This window comes from Peromyscus californicus, unplaced genomic scaffold (assembly GCF_007827085.1).
Source record: "Peromyscus californicus insignis strain IS unplaced genomic scaffold, ASM782708v3 Scaffold_10__1_contigs__length_136768540, whole genome shotgun sequence".
Classification (NCBI taxonomy): Eukaryota; Metazoa; Chordata; class Mammalia; order Rodentia; family Cricetidae; genus Peromyscus; species Peromyscus californicus.
The window spans coordinates 77,322,211-77,341,891 of NW_026294391.1; the positions used below are offsets into that span (position 1 = coordinate 77,322,211).

Sequence of the window (19,681 nt, forward strand, 5' to 3'; positions counted from 1 at the left end):
ATATGAGTATCTGTGTATACAGGGCAGTCTTTTAGATATCCAAAATGCAAGTACAATGACTCCTTTAAAAACAGAGAAATGATAACTATCTGGAGACATAATCTGCGGTAAGGAAATAAAGCACTTGAAGTATTCTTTTCACAAAATTTGAAGGAAAATGTATGGGCTTAGAGCCTATAATATTAAACAAGCTCACCCAATCTCAAACTCCATAAGTGCATGTTCTCCCTCGTATGAGGAGCTTAGCTTTTAATGTATGCATACATATAGGTGAATAAATATGTGTGGGTATAGCATAACATGTAGAAAGGGCAAAAAAAGGATAATATTAGGTGATAAAGAAGAATGAAATACTAGTAAAGCTAATTGTTTTTACTTTTAACTTTGTCATAGTTTTTTAGGAGATCTTCTGGGGGTGGATTAAAACATAAAATTATAATTGGCAGTGAAAGTGTAAAATGTAAAGCAAAGCTCTATGATTTCAAAATGGCTCTTCTAACTGTATAGAAGTGGACTGAGATATATAGACTTTAGATCTGTGCAGGAGCTTACTTGAATGGCTACATTAACCTAGCTGTGTGATATTTTTATTTGCAAGTTCTTTACAATGAGGTATTTTTATGGAATTAAAACAAAAATGTTAGCATACATTCATTACTTAAAATAATTTTTTGTAAAAACGGGTATAGATATTTGCAAGTAATTGCTGAGGGTAATATGTAAGAAACTATTTAAAACTGTTTACAAATATCTATAATATTCTAGAACAAAACCAAGAGTTTAGCCATCATTGTCAACAGAACTTTAATAAATGACAAATCTACATAATAGAAGAGATAGTTTCCCCGGTGTCACTTAACATGTAAAATCCCCTTCCCCATAGGAACATAGCAGATGCAATGACCTTTTAATTTTATTTCAGGGAAATGGAGAGGATGCTTATGACCTCTTGTGTGGGAACCACATTCCAGAGAGTAGGAAATTGAACTAAAACACAAAATGAAATATTTAGTATTATAAATATTTCTTACTGAGAATTCACATTTATAAGAATAGCTTTGGTGTTCTGTCCAATTCCCTTGATATTCACTTCAGGTTGCTTTCATTTCATAGTCTTCAATATCCTATATTAAGAAAATTTGTGACTTAAAATTTGATTCATTTTTTTTCTTTTTAAAAAAGATTAATTTCATTTTAATTATGTATATATGTGTATGTCTGTGTGTGGGTATATACACATGGCATGCACATGCCCCAGGGTTTTAGAGACGGTCTCAGATCTCCTGGAGCTGCAGTTACAGATAGTTGTGAGATGCTAAAATTAGTGCTAGGGATAAAACTTAGGTTCTCTGCCAGAGCGGTACATATTCTTAACCACTGAGAAATCTCTCTAGCCTCCTGAAAATTCTTAACAAATAAAATTATATAAACAGAATAATAGTACAAGATCAGAAAACCTGTAGATAAAATTACAAATCTATTGGATGAATTTTCAAAAGACTAGGGTGCTATTGAGTAGTTTCTGTGTATAAACATGCTCAGGGATATGATTGTTCATTTGAGAAAACATCAGTGTTAATAATATTCAAAGTTATGAGTCTAAATTAAATTATACCTTGTTGTATGTAAAATTTTAGTAGAGGAAGTTGTCATAGGAAAGGAATCAACTCAGAACATTCTTTATAATCACTTTAAATAGAAGTAGACTGGTTCAGTAATCAGAAGGGATGTATTGCATTATGCCTTAACATGGATGAATTTCATGTGGTTCAGTTGGACCTGCAGGTTATACTATTTTTATGACATTTCCATATCAGTAAAGTCTACAGATTAAAAAATATGGTTTTCTTTGCCTGAGTGTGATGGTGGAAATGGGACTTGTCTTCAAGTGAACTTCAGGCATTTATGTGTGGTTTTAGAAATCTGGTAAAACTGAGTTGTTCAGAATGCTAAGCCCTAAGTTTACTGAAAAACAACCAAAAAAAAAAAACCATTTAATTGTGCACATGAAATTTGTGCATTTATAGCTATTGCTCAATTAAAAAATTTAAAGAAAAATAAGAATTCTAGAAAATGCAACATTCTCTTAGAGACACTAGTGATTTGTTTTTCTCAAAGACTTATAGGTACTCAATAGTGTTGTTTGGGGTAATGGTAAAAAGTAATGACACTGAGTTGGAAAAATAAAGGTTATTAATGGTCAATAAAAATAAAGAATGCTTTCCTTTGCAAAACAATGGTGGCTGTTTCCTCATAATCCTTATAATCTAAACCTTTATTGTGCTAATAAAATAATAGAATAGATTAATAGATGAACCTTGAACATCTTGTCAAATAATATTGTATAGCCATAAGAATTTAATTTTTATCATCTTAAATCTATAAACTAATTTAGAAAGGAATGATCCTTAAAGTGTCCATTCTCCTCATACAGTAATATGCAAGAAGGCAGCTACAGGAAGTATTTGTGTTTTTGCTGTTGACATTTTATCTGCAATATATTTGGATTGAATCCACTCAAAAATCAATAATGAGTTTCAAAACAAATTCTCATCCATACCAAAATAGTTGTGTTCAAGAAGAAAATCATGATAGAAGTTCAGATGATGTGGTTGATATGTCCACACATGAACACAAAGTCACTGAACATCTGGAGAAAACAAATAATCCTGAAGAAACTGCAAAACCATCAAGCACCAATATTCCTCAGGCTGAGGAAGTTTCAAACCTCACTCAAGCTTTCCATGTACTGCTAGAGGAAGAAAATTATTTGATTCAATTTGGTGAAAGTACATTAGCAAAATTCTATGCACATATCACAGAAAATACTGGTGTCAACTTAGAATCATCTTTTGTCAAAGAACAAGGTCTCTATATAACAGTATTTGGCAACCCAGGATCTGTCATAAAAGCTGAGAATGAAATTTTTAAATGGTGTCAAGAACAAGATTTAAGTCTCATTTCCAAACAAGAGCATTGCTTTGTAATAGACCAGACTGGAAAAAATACACTAAACTTGGAAGAAGAAGCTGAAATAAATACTTATATCATAAGTCCACATAAGCAGAGCACATGTGTGAATCGTGTTGATGTAAATCAGGCAGAGTTGAAATCTTCAGATGGAAGCCAACCTACATCTGCCAAAAGTAGCAAGGATGATATCCAGACACTAGAAATGGAGAAAACATTTAATTCCCTGACTGCTGAGCCAAACCCTAAAGCAAGTGACAACATTTTCAAAGAAACAAAGGGACATGTCCCCTTTCCACTGTCTAGTGCCAATGAGACAGATATTAATAAAAGACAACTACATGTGGATCAGACCGATTGTTGTGAAAATGAGATGACTGAGAAGACAATCCCTGTAACTGAGGATGTGATTATGAACTTTCAAGGCAGTTGTACCATAGATCTCAAAAGAAGTTTTCTGGAAGAGATCCTAGAAACAGCTGGAGGTTCAACAGAACACTCACCCTCAGAAAGCATGTTTGATTCTATGACACACTATAGTGAGCCTAGCAGTTCAGGGGAGGTAGTTAATGAAATCGATTGCAATGATAATGATAATGTTGTTTCTTCCATCTCTGCCCCTTCTTGGCTACACAGGTTTATTATTGGTAAGAAAGGTGAGAATATAGCTGAGATAACAAATAATGTGCCAAAAGTTCATATACACTTTACAGCTGAAGGCAAAATTATGTTGAAAGGGCCAATAGATGATGTAAATTATGCTCAAGAAAAATTTGACATCATTGTCAACGACCTACTTAATAGAATGGAATGTACTGAGATCAACGGTGACAGTAAGTTTTACAAGTACCTGATGGGGAATAATGGGGAAGTCCTAAATAGAATTACAGAGAAGAACCAAGTCTCTATCTCAGTCTTTCCTGAAAATGAAACAAATCACTCAATCCGAATTGAGGGAGAATCTCTGGGTGTCCACCAGGCCAAAAGAGAGCTCCTTGAGCTGGCTAATAATTTGCAAGAGGAGCACAGCCAAGACATAATCATCAAACACCAATTTCACCACATTCTTATTGGGCAAAAAGGTGAAAGGGTCCGTGAAATCTGTAAGAAATTTCCTGATGTTATCCTCAATTTTCCACACCCTGCAGAGAAAAGTGATGTCGTCCAACTGATAGGGCCAAAACATGAGTCAGAAAAATGTGCACAGTTTTTGGAGAATATGTTGACAGATATTAAAGAAAATAACTTTTCTGTAAGTATTCCAGTCATAAAAAGGCTTCACAAAAGGATAGTTGGAAAAGGAGGTTCAAACATAAAAAAAATCTCTGAAGCAACCAACACCGAGATTAGTTTTCCACCAGAAAACTGCGACTCAGAAGAGTTTATCATTACTGGATATCCAGAAAATTGTGAAATTGCACGTAACTGGATTCTTTCAATTCAGCAAGAGATAGTTGATACTGCAGAGGAGGAGATTTCCATTCCTCCTAATCTATACAAATATCTGACTCATCCCAAAGAATATTTGATAAATTCAATCATAGAAGAATGTGGAAAGGTTTATCTGCATTTCCCAAAAACCAAGTCAGGCCTGCATAAAGTCATTATCATGGGCTCTGTTGAAAGTGTTGAAAAGACCAAAACAAAGCTTCTGAAACTTGCAGAAGATGAGCAAGCCAAGAGTTACTCTGCGACTGTCCATGTCAAATCACAATATCATCAATTCCTTGTGAATAAAAATGGGGGCAATATTTCCAGAATCTGTGAGGAGACTGGAACATGTGTCATTTTACCTAACCTTAAGAACAAGGATCAAGAATCCATAACTATTACAGGGACTGAAGAGGCTGTTAAAGAAGTGCAAAAACGACTAGAGGTTTTAGTTAAAGACTTAGAGAATGAGGTGGAGGATTACCTAATAATAAACAGAAAATTTCACCATTATTTTGTCATGCGGAGGGGCCAGCTTTTAAGAGAAATGACAGAGGAGTATGGTGGTGTGGTTATTACATTCTCTTATGCAGGGAAACAGAGTACAAAAGTCACAATGAGAGGGGCAAAAGCTTGTGTTGAGGCAGCAAAGAAACACATTCAGGATATTTTTGAGCCTTTGGGCTCCCATGTTACAACACGGTATGTTATTCCCCAAAAGTTCCAACCTTTTCTCATGGGACCAATATGTTCACGAATTCAACAAATTGCTAGGGATTATAAAGTTCAAATCAAATTTCCAGACATAGAAAAGCCAGGCATAAGTATGGATCTAGGTGTGCAGGAAAAGGGAAAAGAAAAGTGGAGAAAGACCCCTAAAGATCTTGCTTCTAATTCCATAAGGAAAAGTGACACCATATTTATCTCAGGCCAAGTGGAAAATTGCAAGGCAGCTACGGAAGTTCTTTCATCTTTAATTCCTGTCACTGCTGAAGTCCATGTGCCCTTTAACCTACATCCTTATATCATTGGGCACAAAGGAAGTGGCTTACGTAAGCTAGTAAAGGAATTTGAAGTTCATATCCAGATATTACAACCTGGAAGAAATTCCGATATCATATCTATTATGGGTCTTGCAGCAAATGTAGAACAAGCCAAGATGAAATTACAAAAGCGAGTCAAGGCTTTACAAATGGAAATAGAAGATCGGACACTAAGAAATTTTAAGCTAATACTCAATCTAGATCCCAAATGTCGTGCCAAGATCACTGGTCATAAGGGCTTACTAATTGCTCAGATTTGCACAGAACATGATGTTACTGTCCGTTTTCCAAAGAAAGGAAGCCATGAGATGCAAGATCAAGTCACTATTACGGGCTATAAAGAGAACACTCTAGCTGCTCGAGATGCAATAATGAGAGTGTTGCATAAGATCGAAAAAACAGTTTCTAAGGAAATCCCACTAAACTACCAGGTTCGTGGAAATATTATTGGATTCCGTGGAAAAAACATCCATAAAATCATGGATCAATACCAAGTAGATATACGTTTACCTCCAAAAGGGTCCTATAACCCTAATATCACCTTGACTGGGCTCCCTGATAATGTACAGAAAGCGATTGAACATATCCTCAATCTTGAGAAGTACTATCTGTCAGCTGACATAAGCCATGGATCTCAGCAGGAGCATAATAAGAGTGTCTCCCTTTGCAATATAGCCATGACGCCATCCAAGAGTTGTGTGAGAAAATATGTTCCCTGTTATGCTAAAACTACCACAAAGCTCCCAGATGTGGATAATTGTGAACACTTTCCAAGATTAAAACAACGAATGTCTTCTAAGACTCACACTTCAAAACTGTAACAATGATGATCAAAACAATAAAGTGTTCCAATCTGCTTACCTGAAAATGCTGTCAAATTTTTTAATTTAATTTTTTCTTGAAAATCCCATGTGTGAATACTGTAAATATATCACTTGTCTATCCACTTTGCTCCCTCCTACTCTACCCATGCTTCCTTAATGTCTCTCAAACTCATGACCTTTTCTTTATTACTGTTACACACACACACACACACACACACACACACACACACACACACACACACACACACTATTAAGCCCATTTAGGTATTGCTTAAAAATATATCCCTAAATTAATGTAGCTTCTAGACATAGACATAATTCTCACACATTTGCTATCCATGAGTGAATGCTTAGATCTTTAAAAACATTTGAGTGAAGGGGAGATATTTAGTCTTGCATGACACTTATAACTACTCGAGGCTTGTTCCTTACATTTTTACATTACTCATACCTTCCAGTTTTTAAATATTTTCAATTAAATTGTTAGAGGTATACCACATGCCCATTAAATTTCAGGGTCTATTCAGGACATCACTATTCATTTAGCTTTCATTAAGAGAACTCATCAAGTATAGCAAGGAACCTATATTGTTTTATTAACACAAGTAATGATCCCCTTTGCTTCATAAGTACACTGATGGAGCTCTTTTCACTTCTTTCTTCATGTGTTATGTGCATTGCTTATAATTCTTTGGGTAGAGGGCAAATGGTTTTGTTGTTTTGTTTTGTGAGTTTCTCATTGTTCTAAGAACAGAAAGGAGAACTGTAGTCAGTATGCAAACATATTTAGTGTGATGTTATAGTACTCCCACATGAAAAATATCTCAATGGTGAGATTCTCCAATATAATGAATGCTAAAATATATTGACTTATCATGTATAATTTTGTTTTCTCCTACCAATTGGGGGCTTCAGACTTCTATAGGATTTTTATTCTCCAGACACACCCTTCAGAAATCTTCCTTGGAGAACAATGTCAAACCTAAGAAAAGACTGTTTTCATCTTCCTTCCAGTGGTTCTCCTAGGTCTGGTAAATTTTAAAGTAATGGTGCCATGTGCTGTTTTAGTGCTGAGTTTCAGTGACAATCACTAACCTCTTACTTCCATAAATAACGTTTGTCTTTTATTTGAATTCTCCTATCCCCAGTGTTTTCCTTATTTGAATTTAGCTAGAAGCCAAGATAGTTTTCCCAGGAATGTCTTCAACTCACTGACTGGTCAATGTGATGCATAAATACCAGATCCCAGAACAACATCTCTGGACCACCCCAAAGCTAGAGCTCATCCTAAGCTCGACTATGATTGCCATGACTCCATCAAGGCTAAACTGCATACATATCATGGAGCTTTGTTTGTTCTCACATAGTTTATCTCAGGGTCATTTCTAGTAAATTTCCTGAATTCAAATCCTCTGTTTCCCAGTATGATGGAACTGTGGTTACTATGAGAACTGTATGAAGCTCTTTAAAGTATTTGGGGATTTGGTAATGAAGATAAAGTAAAAGGAGATCATTTCTATCAAGGATTATGACTAGATCACAAAGAATAAATTATTTTTTCTAAGTTACTAATCTTCCATATAATTGTATATTGCCTTTCCAAAACTGTATAAACTACTGTGTGTTTTCTGTTTTTTTTTTCCCTTTTTGCTTTCTTCTAACAATTCAAATTAGAGGGTTTTCCTTTTAATGTTCAAATTTTGACATCCTCTCTTACCTCTTCATATCAGGCTATCGCTATCAAAAAAGAAGGTATGGGTAGCAATTTGGGAAGGAATAATGTTTAAGTTATGATGATGTGTATTTTCAATTGAGATAAGTACTGATACATTTTCTTTGCATTCACAAAGAATATAAGAATTCCTGAAAATTCAAATCTTCATTCATAACTATTGCTATTAGTTTGGTCTAACAGATAGTATTTTATAGCAGCACTGAATGATACTACTGGTGTTAATGATTATAGACTCTTAATGATTATAGACACATACTTTGGCATTTGCACATAATCTAGGGAAGTTAGTCATTATTTTAAGTCAATCTGACATCTGTTTATCCATTTTTAAAAATGGCTACTACCAACATAGAAAACATTTTATTATACTTTTATGGGTCTCATCCTGAATACCAACCCTTGCATACCAGAATCAGTAGACAGTAATTTAGATTCTGCCACTGTAATACCAAAATAAATTAAATGTGCTTTATTTCAATGCTAGCTAAGTAGCTTTTGACTCTATGTTCAATATCTGTTGTGGGCACAGAGGTCTTACTCACAGAGAAGCAATAAGAGAACCAGCAATGTTAATAACTCAGGGTTGTCTTCTCAATGGAGGAAATGCAAATCACATAGCTGCACCCAGAAAGCTCACAGTGGATTTTATTAACAACCTGGTGACCTTTTTGTTATCTGTGGAGGGAGACCTCACCCACCATTTGCTATAGAGGCAGACCTCACCCAAATTCCCCAGAATGATCATTTCAGACTCTTCCCTCCTTAGACCATTACTCATCTTTAGGGGAGATGTCACATGTACTTTATGGCCTACTGACCTTTATGATATAAGTCAGAGACCACATTAGATTCTAGGCCTTTTAGCTATAGAACCCACCCTCATAGTCACATGTACTTTGTAAAGAGTCTCTATGTAGTCACACCATAAGCTTTATTGTGCACCTGGAATTGGACTGATTGGGCTGATTGTTTCCTGGAAACATTTACGCAAATTGTACTGTGTTTTAAATATGCTGACAGTGAGCCACCTGATATTAGACTCTTCAAAATCTGATCCAGGTTGATGAAGTCCATCTGCACCAGGTTTTCATTCTTATCTCTTCTTGCAGTTGGATACCTTGTATGACACCTGCAGGGAACCCATCATATATCAAGTTGTTTCAAGCAATGTTTGTCAATGAATTCATTAATGTGAATATAATGAGAATAAATGTAATGTAATGTTATATAGATAATTTTATAAAGATAACAATAGCATAACAAAAACATTATGGATATGAAGAAAAGTTAAAAAATAAACCTCCTATTGTAGTTAGAGTTTTCCTGCCTCACCCACAGTCAGGACAAATCTCTCTCACCTGCCAGTCCCACAGCTGCTCAGACACAACCAAGTAAACACAGAGACTTATATTGCTTACAAACTGTATGGCCGTGGCAGGCTTCTTGCTAACTGTTCTTACAGCTTAAATTAATCCATTTCCATAAATCTATACCTTGCCACGTGGCTCGTGGCTTACTGGCATCTTCACATGCTGTTTGTCATCATGGCAGCTGGCAGTGTCTCTGACTTAGCCTTCCACTTCCCAGCTTTATTCTCCTCCTTGTCCTGCCTATACTTTCTCCTGCCTGACTACTGGCCAATCAATGTTTTATTTACCAACCAATCAGAGCAACACATTTGCCATACAGAACATCCCACAGCATCCTATTATACATTCCAAAAGTAAATTAAACTTCAAAGATAAAATATATCTGAAATAGATTATATCCCCAAAACAAAATTGCTTAGCTTTGTCAGTTAAGTCTATTATCTGCTGCAAAGAGGCTTCTGATGGCTTCCATAAATAGGTATAACAAATGAATATCTGTTTATAGATCAAGTCTCTATGATAGAGTGTTAGTCAACTGGTAAGACTCTGGCCCACTGAATAACTGAAGAAACATCCATATCATGAGTGTAAGTGGAAGCACACCAAGCCTAAGGCTTGTCTCAGTCACTTTACCATAAAGTCTTGAAAGGGATCCACAGGCCTGTCCTCTACCTATAGTTGCCCAGTTTGAAGTCCAAATTCACCTGCTAAGTGAGAAGAGGGAATGTAACATATAGCTATTTCTCTGTCCCAGAGGAAAAGTAGGGAGATTTTATACAGCCACATAAGCACATCCAGGGATTTCATCTCCTAGAAGAACTATAAGAAACAAGAGCAAATGCAGTGTTATCACAAAAACAAATAAACAAACAAACAAACAAAAACCTTGCAAGTTCCTTATTAGACAAGAAAGCTGAAGCAAATTACTCTTCAGAATGAGCTTCATTAGAAGAGAAACCTTGGATTCATTGGGGTGGGAGTAGGGTATGGTCAGACTTTGAAGTGGGAGAGCAATTAGGAGAGATTGGGTGTCATCAGAGTGGAAGAGAAGAAAGGAAGGAGGAAGGGGGAGGGCGGGAGAGAGAGAGAGAGAGAGAGAGAGAGAGAGAGAGAGAGAGAGAGAGAGAGAGAGAGAGAGAGAGAGAGAGAGAAAGCCTTTCCTTCAAAATATGGAAAGGCATTTCATTAGGAAAGATAGTGGAAAGTGGGAGAGAAGGAAAAACAGAAACCATGTGCAGCATGATGAGATTGGGGTGGAGATAAAGGAGAATACCTTCAGAGAATCACAGAGATAACTGGAATTCCTAACTTTTATAGATTTTTTTTTATGGGACAGTAAGCATGACATAGGCAAGTAATAAGTAGGGTCATAAACTTATCTTGCAGTTGCAAGAGGTGACTGGGCTTGCTATAACTCCTTCCCTTATTCCCACCACATTGGAATCTGTGCGTTCCAATCTTCACAGCCAAGGCTGTTCATTGCAGGGATCAGTAGTGCAAAATGGCTTTGTTTCAAGAAACAACGGCTGATAGTCTATAAGCAGAAATGAACAAGTTTCTATTTCCCACTGGCAGAGGCATATGGCACATAAAATCCCTGATGCAAATTAAATGGAAGCCAGAATTCTAAGTAGCCACTGAAGCAATGTGGGAAAAAAAAACCCACCAATATGCCAGCAGCTTATGAAGCAGTCTCGCTCTTCTCTCTCCCTGACCTGCTCTAGCCACAACTACAGGTCTTCATATTCCTCCTGGGCACTGTGTTCACACTGAATCTCCCAGCTTTCACAGTTTCCACCCTTGGGGCTTCAACCTAATAACCAAGTTCTAGGAACCAAGGGGACCAGGCATGTGCAAACCATAAAAACCCACAGCAATGAGAGTGTTTAAAATCAAAATGCATAGAAATGATGAGGCAAATGTCCATTAGAGAAAAATGTAGTGACAGGATTAAAGAAAGAGAAGCTTCAAAGTGTGATGGAGGATCAAGGACTGTAAGAGGGGTCAAGGACACCATAAGAAAACCCACAGAATCAACTATCTTGGGCTAATAGGCGCTCACAGAGACCAAACCAACAACCAGGGAGCCTGCTTGAGACTGACCTAGGCCCTCTGTCTACATGTTATAGTTATACAGCTTAGTCATCTTGTGGGACTCCTAACAGTGGGTGCAGGGGATGTCTCTGACTCTTTTGCTGACTTTTGGGTCCCCACCGCTCATACTGGGTTGTTTTGTCCAGCCTTAAAAAGAGGGAATGTGACTAGTCTTACTACAGCTTGTTATGCCATGTTTGGTTAATATCCATGAGAGGCCTGAAGTTTTCTAAAGAGAAACAGAGGAGGGGGAGATAAGGGGAAGGTGAGGCTAAAGGAGGGAGGGGAAACTGTAATTTGATGTAAAAAATAATAAAAAAATATAAACAAAAAAGAAGCAAGCACAGTACTCTTAGTGGTGCCAGGGGAAGTCCCAATTGCAATGAAATCTGCCTTTGTTCCAAGTGTAGGGGGGAATGTCAGGATGTTTAAAAAAAAACACTATACAGAAGGTATTAATTTGAAAGCCTACAGCCAATTTGAATCCAACCTTTACTATTTATTACTATAGCTCTTGGGAAAACCATCATTGCTCTTTTGAATTTCATTTTACCCATCTGTGAAATAGAAATAATAGTTCAAATAAGGTTACTGGGATTTAAATATCGGCCATTCAAAGGACTGCATGAAGGAAGGTGTTATTGTAACATTTGGGAGAATAGAAACTCATGCTTATAATTAAGTGAATCTTTTTAAAAAAAAGAAGAGGAAAAGGAAAGTTTCTTTTTTCCAAAGTATTATATGACTCAGGAATCTAGAGGGGAAAAAAACAAACAAACTCAAGTGTGAAAGAGAAGAGAGAGAGAGAAAGAAAGAAAGAGATAAACTTTCTGTTCTTCTAGAGAAATTTTTGACATTTTCATGCAGTAGCTATTTGATGGCCTGGCTTCTAACTCCCATGCATATGGGAGTTAAAGGGGTAGATACAAAGTATCCGTGGCTTCAGCTTATCTGGGAGTGAAGGTCTGACTTGGCATTGGCATATCCAGGAGAGTATATGTAACTTGCCTTCACCATATGGAGGTGTGTACATATGACCTGATATTGGCATATACAGGAGTGCAAGTGTGGCTGGGCACAGCATACCCAGGAGAGTACCTGTGACTTAAAATCAGCATTTCCAAGAATGCACATCTGACTTGGCAGCGGCTTATCCAAGTGTGTACAACTGACTAGGCATGAGAGTATCCAAGAATGTGCTTGTGACTTAAAATTGGCAAATCCAGGTATATAGTCTGATTTGCCATCAGCAGCCTGAACAGCAACTTTCTACTTTCTGAGCTTTCACACAAGCACACAAAGTAATTACTTCAGGTCTACCTAGAAGGAACTTTTCTACACTGAATTGAATACCCTAATTTTTAGAGTTTCAGCCACATGACTGAATTTCAGTTCCTATTAGTTCTGGACATTGGAGGTGCTGTGCAAATGTGAATCTTTCTAGATCACAGAAGAAAGGGGTGAGTTTAAAAGAGCTTCAAAATGTATCTCTCATTTTCTTCCCAGAATATTTTTAATGCAGCCTTCTTGTATTTACTTTACAGCCAGGCTTTTTATTTGGGTCATCAGACTAACAATACTAGCCAGCAAGTTCATCTATGCAAGGTAGTTACAATCTATGTTGGGGTGCAACTTTTCAGTGATGTGGCTGATTTAAACTTACTTCTATAAGTAACTACTTATCTATTCTCTATAAGTAATCCAGGTAAACTAATTAATTCATCAAGGTGGTCTTTGGTGGAAGTGCTTCTTGGTTTTCATCAACTTGACAAAAACTTAGATTTATCTGGGAAAAGAAGCTCTTAACTAAGAGATGCCTCCATAAGATTGGCCTGCAGGCATATCTGTGGAATATTGTCATGATTAATGATTTAAGTGGGAAGGCCCAGTCTACTGTAGGAGGTACTACCCCTGAGATGCTGGTCCTAGGTTGTATAAGAAAGCAGACTGAGCAAGCTATGAGGAGTAAGTCAGTAAGGAGTATTCCTCCATGGATTTTAGTTCAGTTCCTGCCTCCAAGTTCCTGCCTTGACTTCACTTCATGATGTACTACAATCCTTATGCCAAATAAACACTTTCCTCTCCAAATTGCTTTTGGTCATGAAGTTTTATTTTGTTTTGTTTGTGTTTTGTTCCACAGCAATAGAAATCTTAACAAATACAGTGGAATCATATTTCGTACTGTCTTTATAGCCCTACCCATGGTTAATATATATGTTTATTTTCCAGGTAAAGATCACTCAAGATTGACTCTTGTCTTTTATATCATTATTGATAAAACCTTCCTTTTTGAAAAAAAAGAAAAGGGGAAGTGTTGGGGATGTCTTTCTGTATGCTGTGAATGTGTTGCTCTGATTGATAAATGAAATGCTGATTGGCCAGTAGCCAGGCAGGAAGTATAGTATAGGCAGGATAAGCAGAGAGGAGAAGACTGGGAAGTGGAAGGCTGAGTCAGGAGATGCTGCCAGATGCTGCCACCATGAGAAGCAAGATGTAAAGTACTGGTAAGCCACAAGCCACGTGGCAACTTACAGATGAATAGAAATGGGTTAATTTAAGATGTAAGAACTAGATAGCAAGAAGCCTGCCACAGCCATACAGTTTACAAGTAATATAAGTCTCTGTGTGTTTACTTGGGTCTGAGCTGTTGCAGGTGACAGGTGGACACAGGAAAACTCCAGCTACACATAAAACTAGTTTTTTTTTTTCTAAACCAAATTTCATTCTTGGTCTTGTTTACCTATTTTCTTTAGGATACTTAACAGTAGTACATATTGAGGGAAATATGTCTCTGCACATATGTTTCTAGATAGATAGACACACAGATAGATAAATAAATACATAGATTTTGTTGATCTACACTTATTGCTATATCTTTCAAAAGAATTCCAACATGACTCCGAGTATAATATAGAATATAAGATTTTATTTTAGATCAGGAAGTACACATTCATGAATTGAAAGTACAGAGAGACCATTGCTGAACAGAACACTCTGAAGGAAGTCTTTTTTAATCACTTGTGAGGCTAAAGAGTAGGACTACTGTGCATTCAGGTGTATCTTGTACTAAATAGTGATTTCTAGACCAGCATGGACTATATGTAAAGCCTGGAATCAATCAATAAAGAAATCATTTTGTCTCAAACAGCCTGCGTGGTTTTATTTAAACTCTGATAAAAGGTGCTTGTTGTCTCTGAAATTTGTATGTCACCTAGTCTGCCCTGGACCTCACAGTCCTCCTTTCTCAGCATTAAAAATTCTTGGATTATAGGCCTGAACCACAACATGTGGCTGTCCAAGAATATTTTTAACCTAATATTTTAACCTAAAATATATAAAGAGAAACAAATGTAATCAGTGCCTTATTCAACCATCATCAGAGAATCTATCTCTCTTATGTAGCAAATGGGAACAGAGACCCACAGCTAGACATTACACTGAGGGGAAGAGAGGAAAAGAGAAGGGAGGGAGGGAAGAAGGGAGGGATAGGGGGAGGTGTCAGAATACATAGCTCTAATTGGAATGTCTTCATCAAATCCCTCCCGTCAGAGCTCAGGGACCCCGAGGAAGAGAAGGATGAAGAAGTGTGGGAGCCAAAGTGGATGGAGAACAGCAGGAGAACAAAGACCTTAAAATAAAAATTAGCAAAGCCCATATGAACTAACAGAACCTACGCTGGCATCCACAGCGCCTGCATGGTCTACACCAGGTTGTTTATGTATATATAGTATAGCTTTCAGTTTAGTGTTTTTTGGGACTCATAAGTGTGCAAACAAATGGGTCTCTAATTCTTGTGCTTTCTCCTGGGGTTCTTTTCCTTCTGTTGGTTTGCCTTTTCCAACTTCGATCTGATAGTTTTTGTTTAGTCTTAATATATTTTATTTTGTTAAAATATCGGTCCTAGATTTTTGCAATAAATAAAATTTATTGAAGTAAAAAAAAATAAAATAACCTTTCTAAATGGTAAAATATTCAGTGAATTTAACACAGAGAATTGGAACTAAGATATCTCAATTACCTCACTCTCCTTAAATTATTATTTTAGTTTTTACTTATGTTTATACTGCTATAAATGTCAGTATGCTATGTGTAGCATTGTTCTACTACTACCATTTAGTAAATTTTTTAAACTAAAAACTTATTTCAAATGAGTGAAATAGTCTCATTTTCTATTAAGAATATTACAAAAATATTCTCCCCTCAGTAACAAATATTAGCTTGTTACTTATTCATTGTGTGTTATCCAAATTCAAATTATATGTGATGTTTTGTTATATATACATTGTTTAATGTTAAAATCAAAATAAGACTATTCCTTATCAATCCTTACTCATCCCATCAAGCTCAAAAATTATTTCTTCTGATATTATGCAATGTGTAGTAAAACTATCAAAAGTCAACATTCTTTGACTTTGAGCACCAGGACTTATTTCATAATCTAACTGTAACTTGCTACCTCCTAATCAACTTGGTAATCAATATCTACTGTCCACTTCTATGAGAGGAATTTTCTTCAGATTACACATAGGACATTGTGAAATATTTGTTTTTCAATTACCACAATATCTTCCAATTATATACATTTCTTATAAATGGCTAAATAATTTTCCATTGTGTATACACATTACATTATTTGTTATCCATTCATCAACTGATTGACACATAGATTGTTTCCATTTCTTGGGTATTAGCAATAGCTTTGGATTAAATGAGGGGATGCAGATGTCTCTCCAACATATAGATTTTTTTTGGGGGGGGGGATCTATGAGCAATAATGAAATTGCTAGGTTTTCATTATAGGTTGATAATTTTTTAAAATTCTTTTTTTCTCATAATAATGTACCATATTACCTTCTACCAATAGTATGCAAGGATTCCGTTTTTCCCAAATCTTCATCATCCTTTGGGAATCAGCCATTCTAAGTTGAAACAGATAAAATCTGATTTTGATATGATTTGCATTTTTATGATGTTTGGTAGTATTGAGCATTTTAAAACAAATCTGTTGGTCATCCATATACCTGCTTTTGAAATATATCTACTTCTGTCTGTTGTCTCTTTGCTAAATTCAATTTCTTTTTATGTTATTATGTGGAGCTGGAGTCTTTTCTCTCTCCTGCTTGGTCCCATAGTAGCTTATAAAATAATCACTCAGAGGCTTAACATTAATTACAAACTGTTTGGCCTATGGCTCAGACTTATTACTAGCTAGCTCTACATCTTAAATTAACCAATTTCTGTTAATTTATGTATCACCATGTGGATAGTTGCTTACAGGTACTTCCACATCTTGCTTCTTGGGCGGCTCACTGGCTGCTCTCTGACCCACCCTCTTCTCCCTGTATCTCTCCTTGGATTTTCTGCCTGGCTATATCCTGCCTTGCTATAGGCCAAAGCAGCTTCTTTATTAACCAATGGTAATAAAATATATTCGAAGCATAGAGAAATACATCCCACAGCAATTATGTTCTTCATTTCTTTATATTTGGTGGGTATTTGTTTTGCTTTCACATGTATAGAGTTTGCAAATATTTTCTCCAATTCTTTTTTTTAAATTTTTGTTTTCAGTTATTTTTTATTTTTTCTCTCCCTGTTTATTGTTCTCTCACTCCAAACATGCTGACCACAACCTCCCCTCCCATCCATCCTCCAAGTCTTTGCAACTTTCCCTCTCTCCCAGATTCACTGCTCCTCCATTTCCCTCTAGAAAAGATCAGGCCTCCCAGGGATATCAACCAAACACAGCATAAGATATAACAAGACAAGGCACAAACTCTCATATCAATGCTGAATGAGGCAACCCAGTAGAGGAAAAGTGTCCTAAGAGTCAGAGACATTCCCATTCCCACTGTTAGGAGTCCAACAAAAATCTCAAGCTAAACAACCACAACATATATGCAGAGGACTTAGTGCAGACCCATATAGGCTCCGTGATTGCAGCTTCAGTCTCTTTGAACCCCTATGAGCTGTTTTCTTGATTTTGTGGGTCATGTTCTCCTGGTGTGTTTGACTCCATGGGCTCCTACAATTCTTCCTCCCCCCATTTTGAAGGGCTCCTGAGCTCCACCTAATTTTTGTCGTGGGTCTGTGTCTGCTCCCATTAACTGCTAGAGGAAGCCTCTCTGATGATTACTGGACAAGGCAATGATTTAAGATTATTGCGGAACATCATTAGGAAGCATTTAATCGACGTTTTTGGCAGTCATGTTTGGTTTTACCCTAGGTCTCTGAGCCATCCAGCTTCTGGATCCTGACCATCCAGGCAGTGTAGGGCATGGGCTCTCTCTCATAGCTTGGAACTCAAGTTAGACCCTTCATCGATTGGCCAGTCCCACAAACTCTAAGCCACCATTGCCCCAGTGCATCTCATAGACTGGACAGTTTTTGAGTAATAGGTTTTGTGGCTGGGTTGGTGTCCCAATCCCACCACTAGAAGCCTAGCTTGGCGACAGAAGTCGGGTGGGTCAGAGTGAATATCCTCCATTACTAGGAGTCCATCATGGGGTCACCCTCATAGGTTCCAGGAAGTTTGCAATGCACTGTTTCCACATTGCCCCATAAATGCCTACCAATTCCAGTCTCCTCTCCCCTTACTTTCCCGTGTCGCTCCTTCCCCAACCTGATCCCTCCTGTTCCCATCCCCAATATCCCCCCTGTCCACCTTGAAAATGTATTCTATTTTCCCTTTCCAGGGAGATTCATGTGTCTCCAAGACCTCCTCTTTATCTAAGTTCTTGGGATATATGGATTGTAGTGTGATTATCCTTTACTTAACAGTTAATATCCATGTACGTTCACACATATCATGTTTGTCTTTCTGGGTCTGGGTTGCCACGCTCAGGATGATTTTTTTTTCCAATTCCGTCAATTTCTCTGTGTATTTCATGTTGCCATTTTTTTCTAATAAAATAACTGAGTAATACTCCATTGTGTAAATGTACCACATTTTCATTATCTACTCCTCAGTTGAAGGACATCTTGGTTGTTTCTAGTTTCTATCTGTTATGAACAAAGCAGCAATGAACATAGTTGAGCAAGTGTCTTTGTGGTAGGATAGGGCTTCTTTTGGGTATATGTCCAAGAGCTGTATAACTGGATCTTGAGGTAGAACAATTCCAAATTTTACGAGGAACTGATATGTTGATTTACATAGTCGCTGTACTACTTTGCACTCCCGCCAGTAATGGGGGAGTGTGTGGTGTTCCTCCTTGCATCATACTCTTCCAGCATGAGCTGTCATTTGTGTTATTGATCTTAGCCATTCTGACAGGTATAAAACAGAATCTCAAAATAGTTTTGATTTGCATTTCCCTGATAGCTAAGGATGTTGAATATTTCTTTAATTGTTTTTCAGTCATTTGAGATTCTCTATGAATTCTGTGTAGATCTATACTTCATTTTTTAATTAGTTTTTTTTTACTTTTTTTTAATAAACAAATTTTTTTATTCATTTTACATAACAAAGATCCCCCTCTTCCCTCCTCCTGCTGTTTGGTTTTTGATGTCTAGTTTGTTGAGTTCTTTATACATTTTGGATATTAGCCCTCTATTGGAAGTGGAGCTGGTGAAAAACTTTTCCCAATCTGCAGGCTGCTGTCTTGTTCTATTTATGTTGTCCTTTGCCTTACAGAAGCTTTTCAGTTTCATGAGGTCCCATTTATTAATTGTTGATCCTAGTGCCTGTACTATCAATCAGTGCTTTGTTTAGGAAATTATGTCCTGCACTGATGTGTTTAAGGCTATTCCCTACTGTCCTGTATGAGGTTCTGTGTCTGGTTCTTTGTTAAGGTCTTTAATTCACTTGGACTTGAGTTTTGTGCCAGGTGATAAATATGAATCTATTAGCATTCTTCTACCTGTCATACAAGTCTCTCACTTGCTTGATTAGGGTTATCCCAATATATTTGGTATTTTTGTAGATATTGTGAAAAATAGTTGCAAACCAAAACCAAGAGCACATAAAAAAGATCATCCAACATGATCAAGTAGGCCTCATCCCAGTGATGCAGGGTTGATTCAATATGTGAAATTCTGTCAATGTAATACATCATATAAACAAACTGAAAGAAAAAAACAAATGATCATCTCACTAGAAGTGAAAAAAGCCTTTGACAAAATCTGACACCCCTTCATGATAAAAAGTCATTGAGAGATTAGGGATATAAGGGACATGCCTAAACAAAATAAAGGCAATATACAGCAAGCCAATAGCCA

At 36.8% G+C, this 19,681-nt stretch overlaps 1 protein-coding gene across 1 annotated transcript; it reads left to right on the plus strand.

Moving 5' to 3' along the window:
• The first annotated feature begins 2,530 nt into the window (after positions 1 to 2,530).
• Positions 2,531 to 6,265, plus strand: LOC128115338 (vigilin-like). The gene has a single exon (XM_052745903.1). It carries the CDS (start codon positions 2,531 to 2,533, stop codon positions 6,263 to 6,265), a length of 3,735 nt encoding a protein of 1,244 aa, XP_052601863.1.
• The last annotated feature ends 13,416 nt before the right edge of the window (positions 6,266 to 19,681 follow it).

Coding starts and splice junctions, on each gene's coding strand:
- LOC128115338 (XM_052745903.1), top strand. CDS start 2,531: ATGAGTTTCAAAACAAATTCTCATCCATACCAAAATAGTTGTGTTCAA.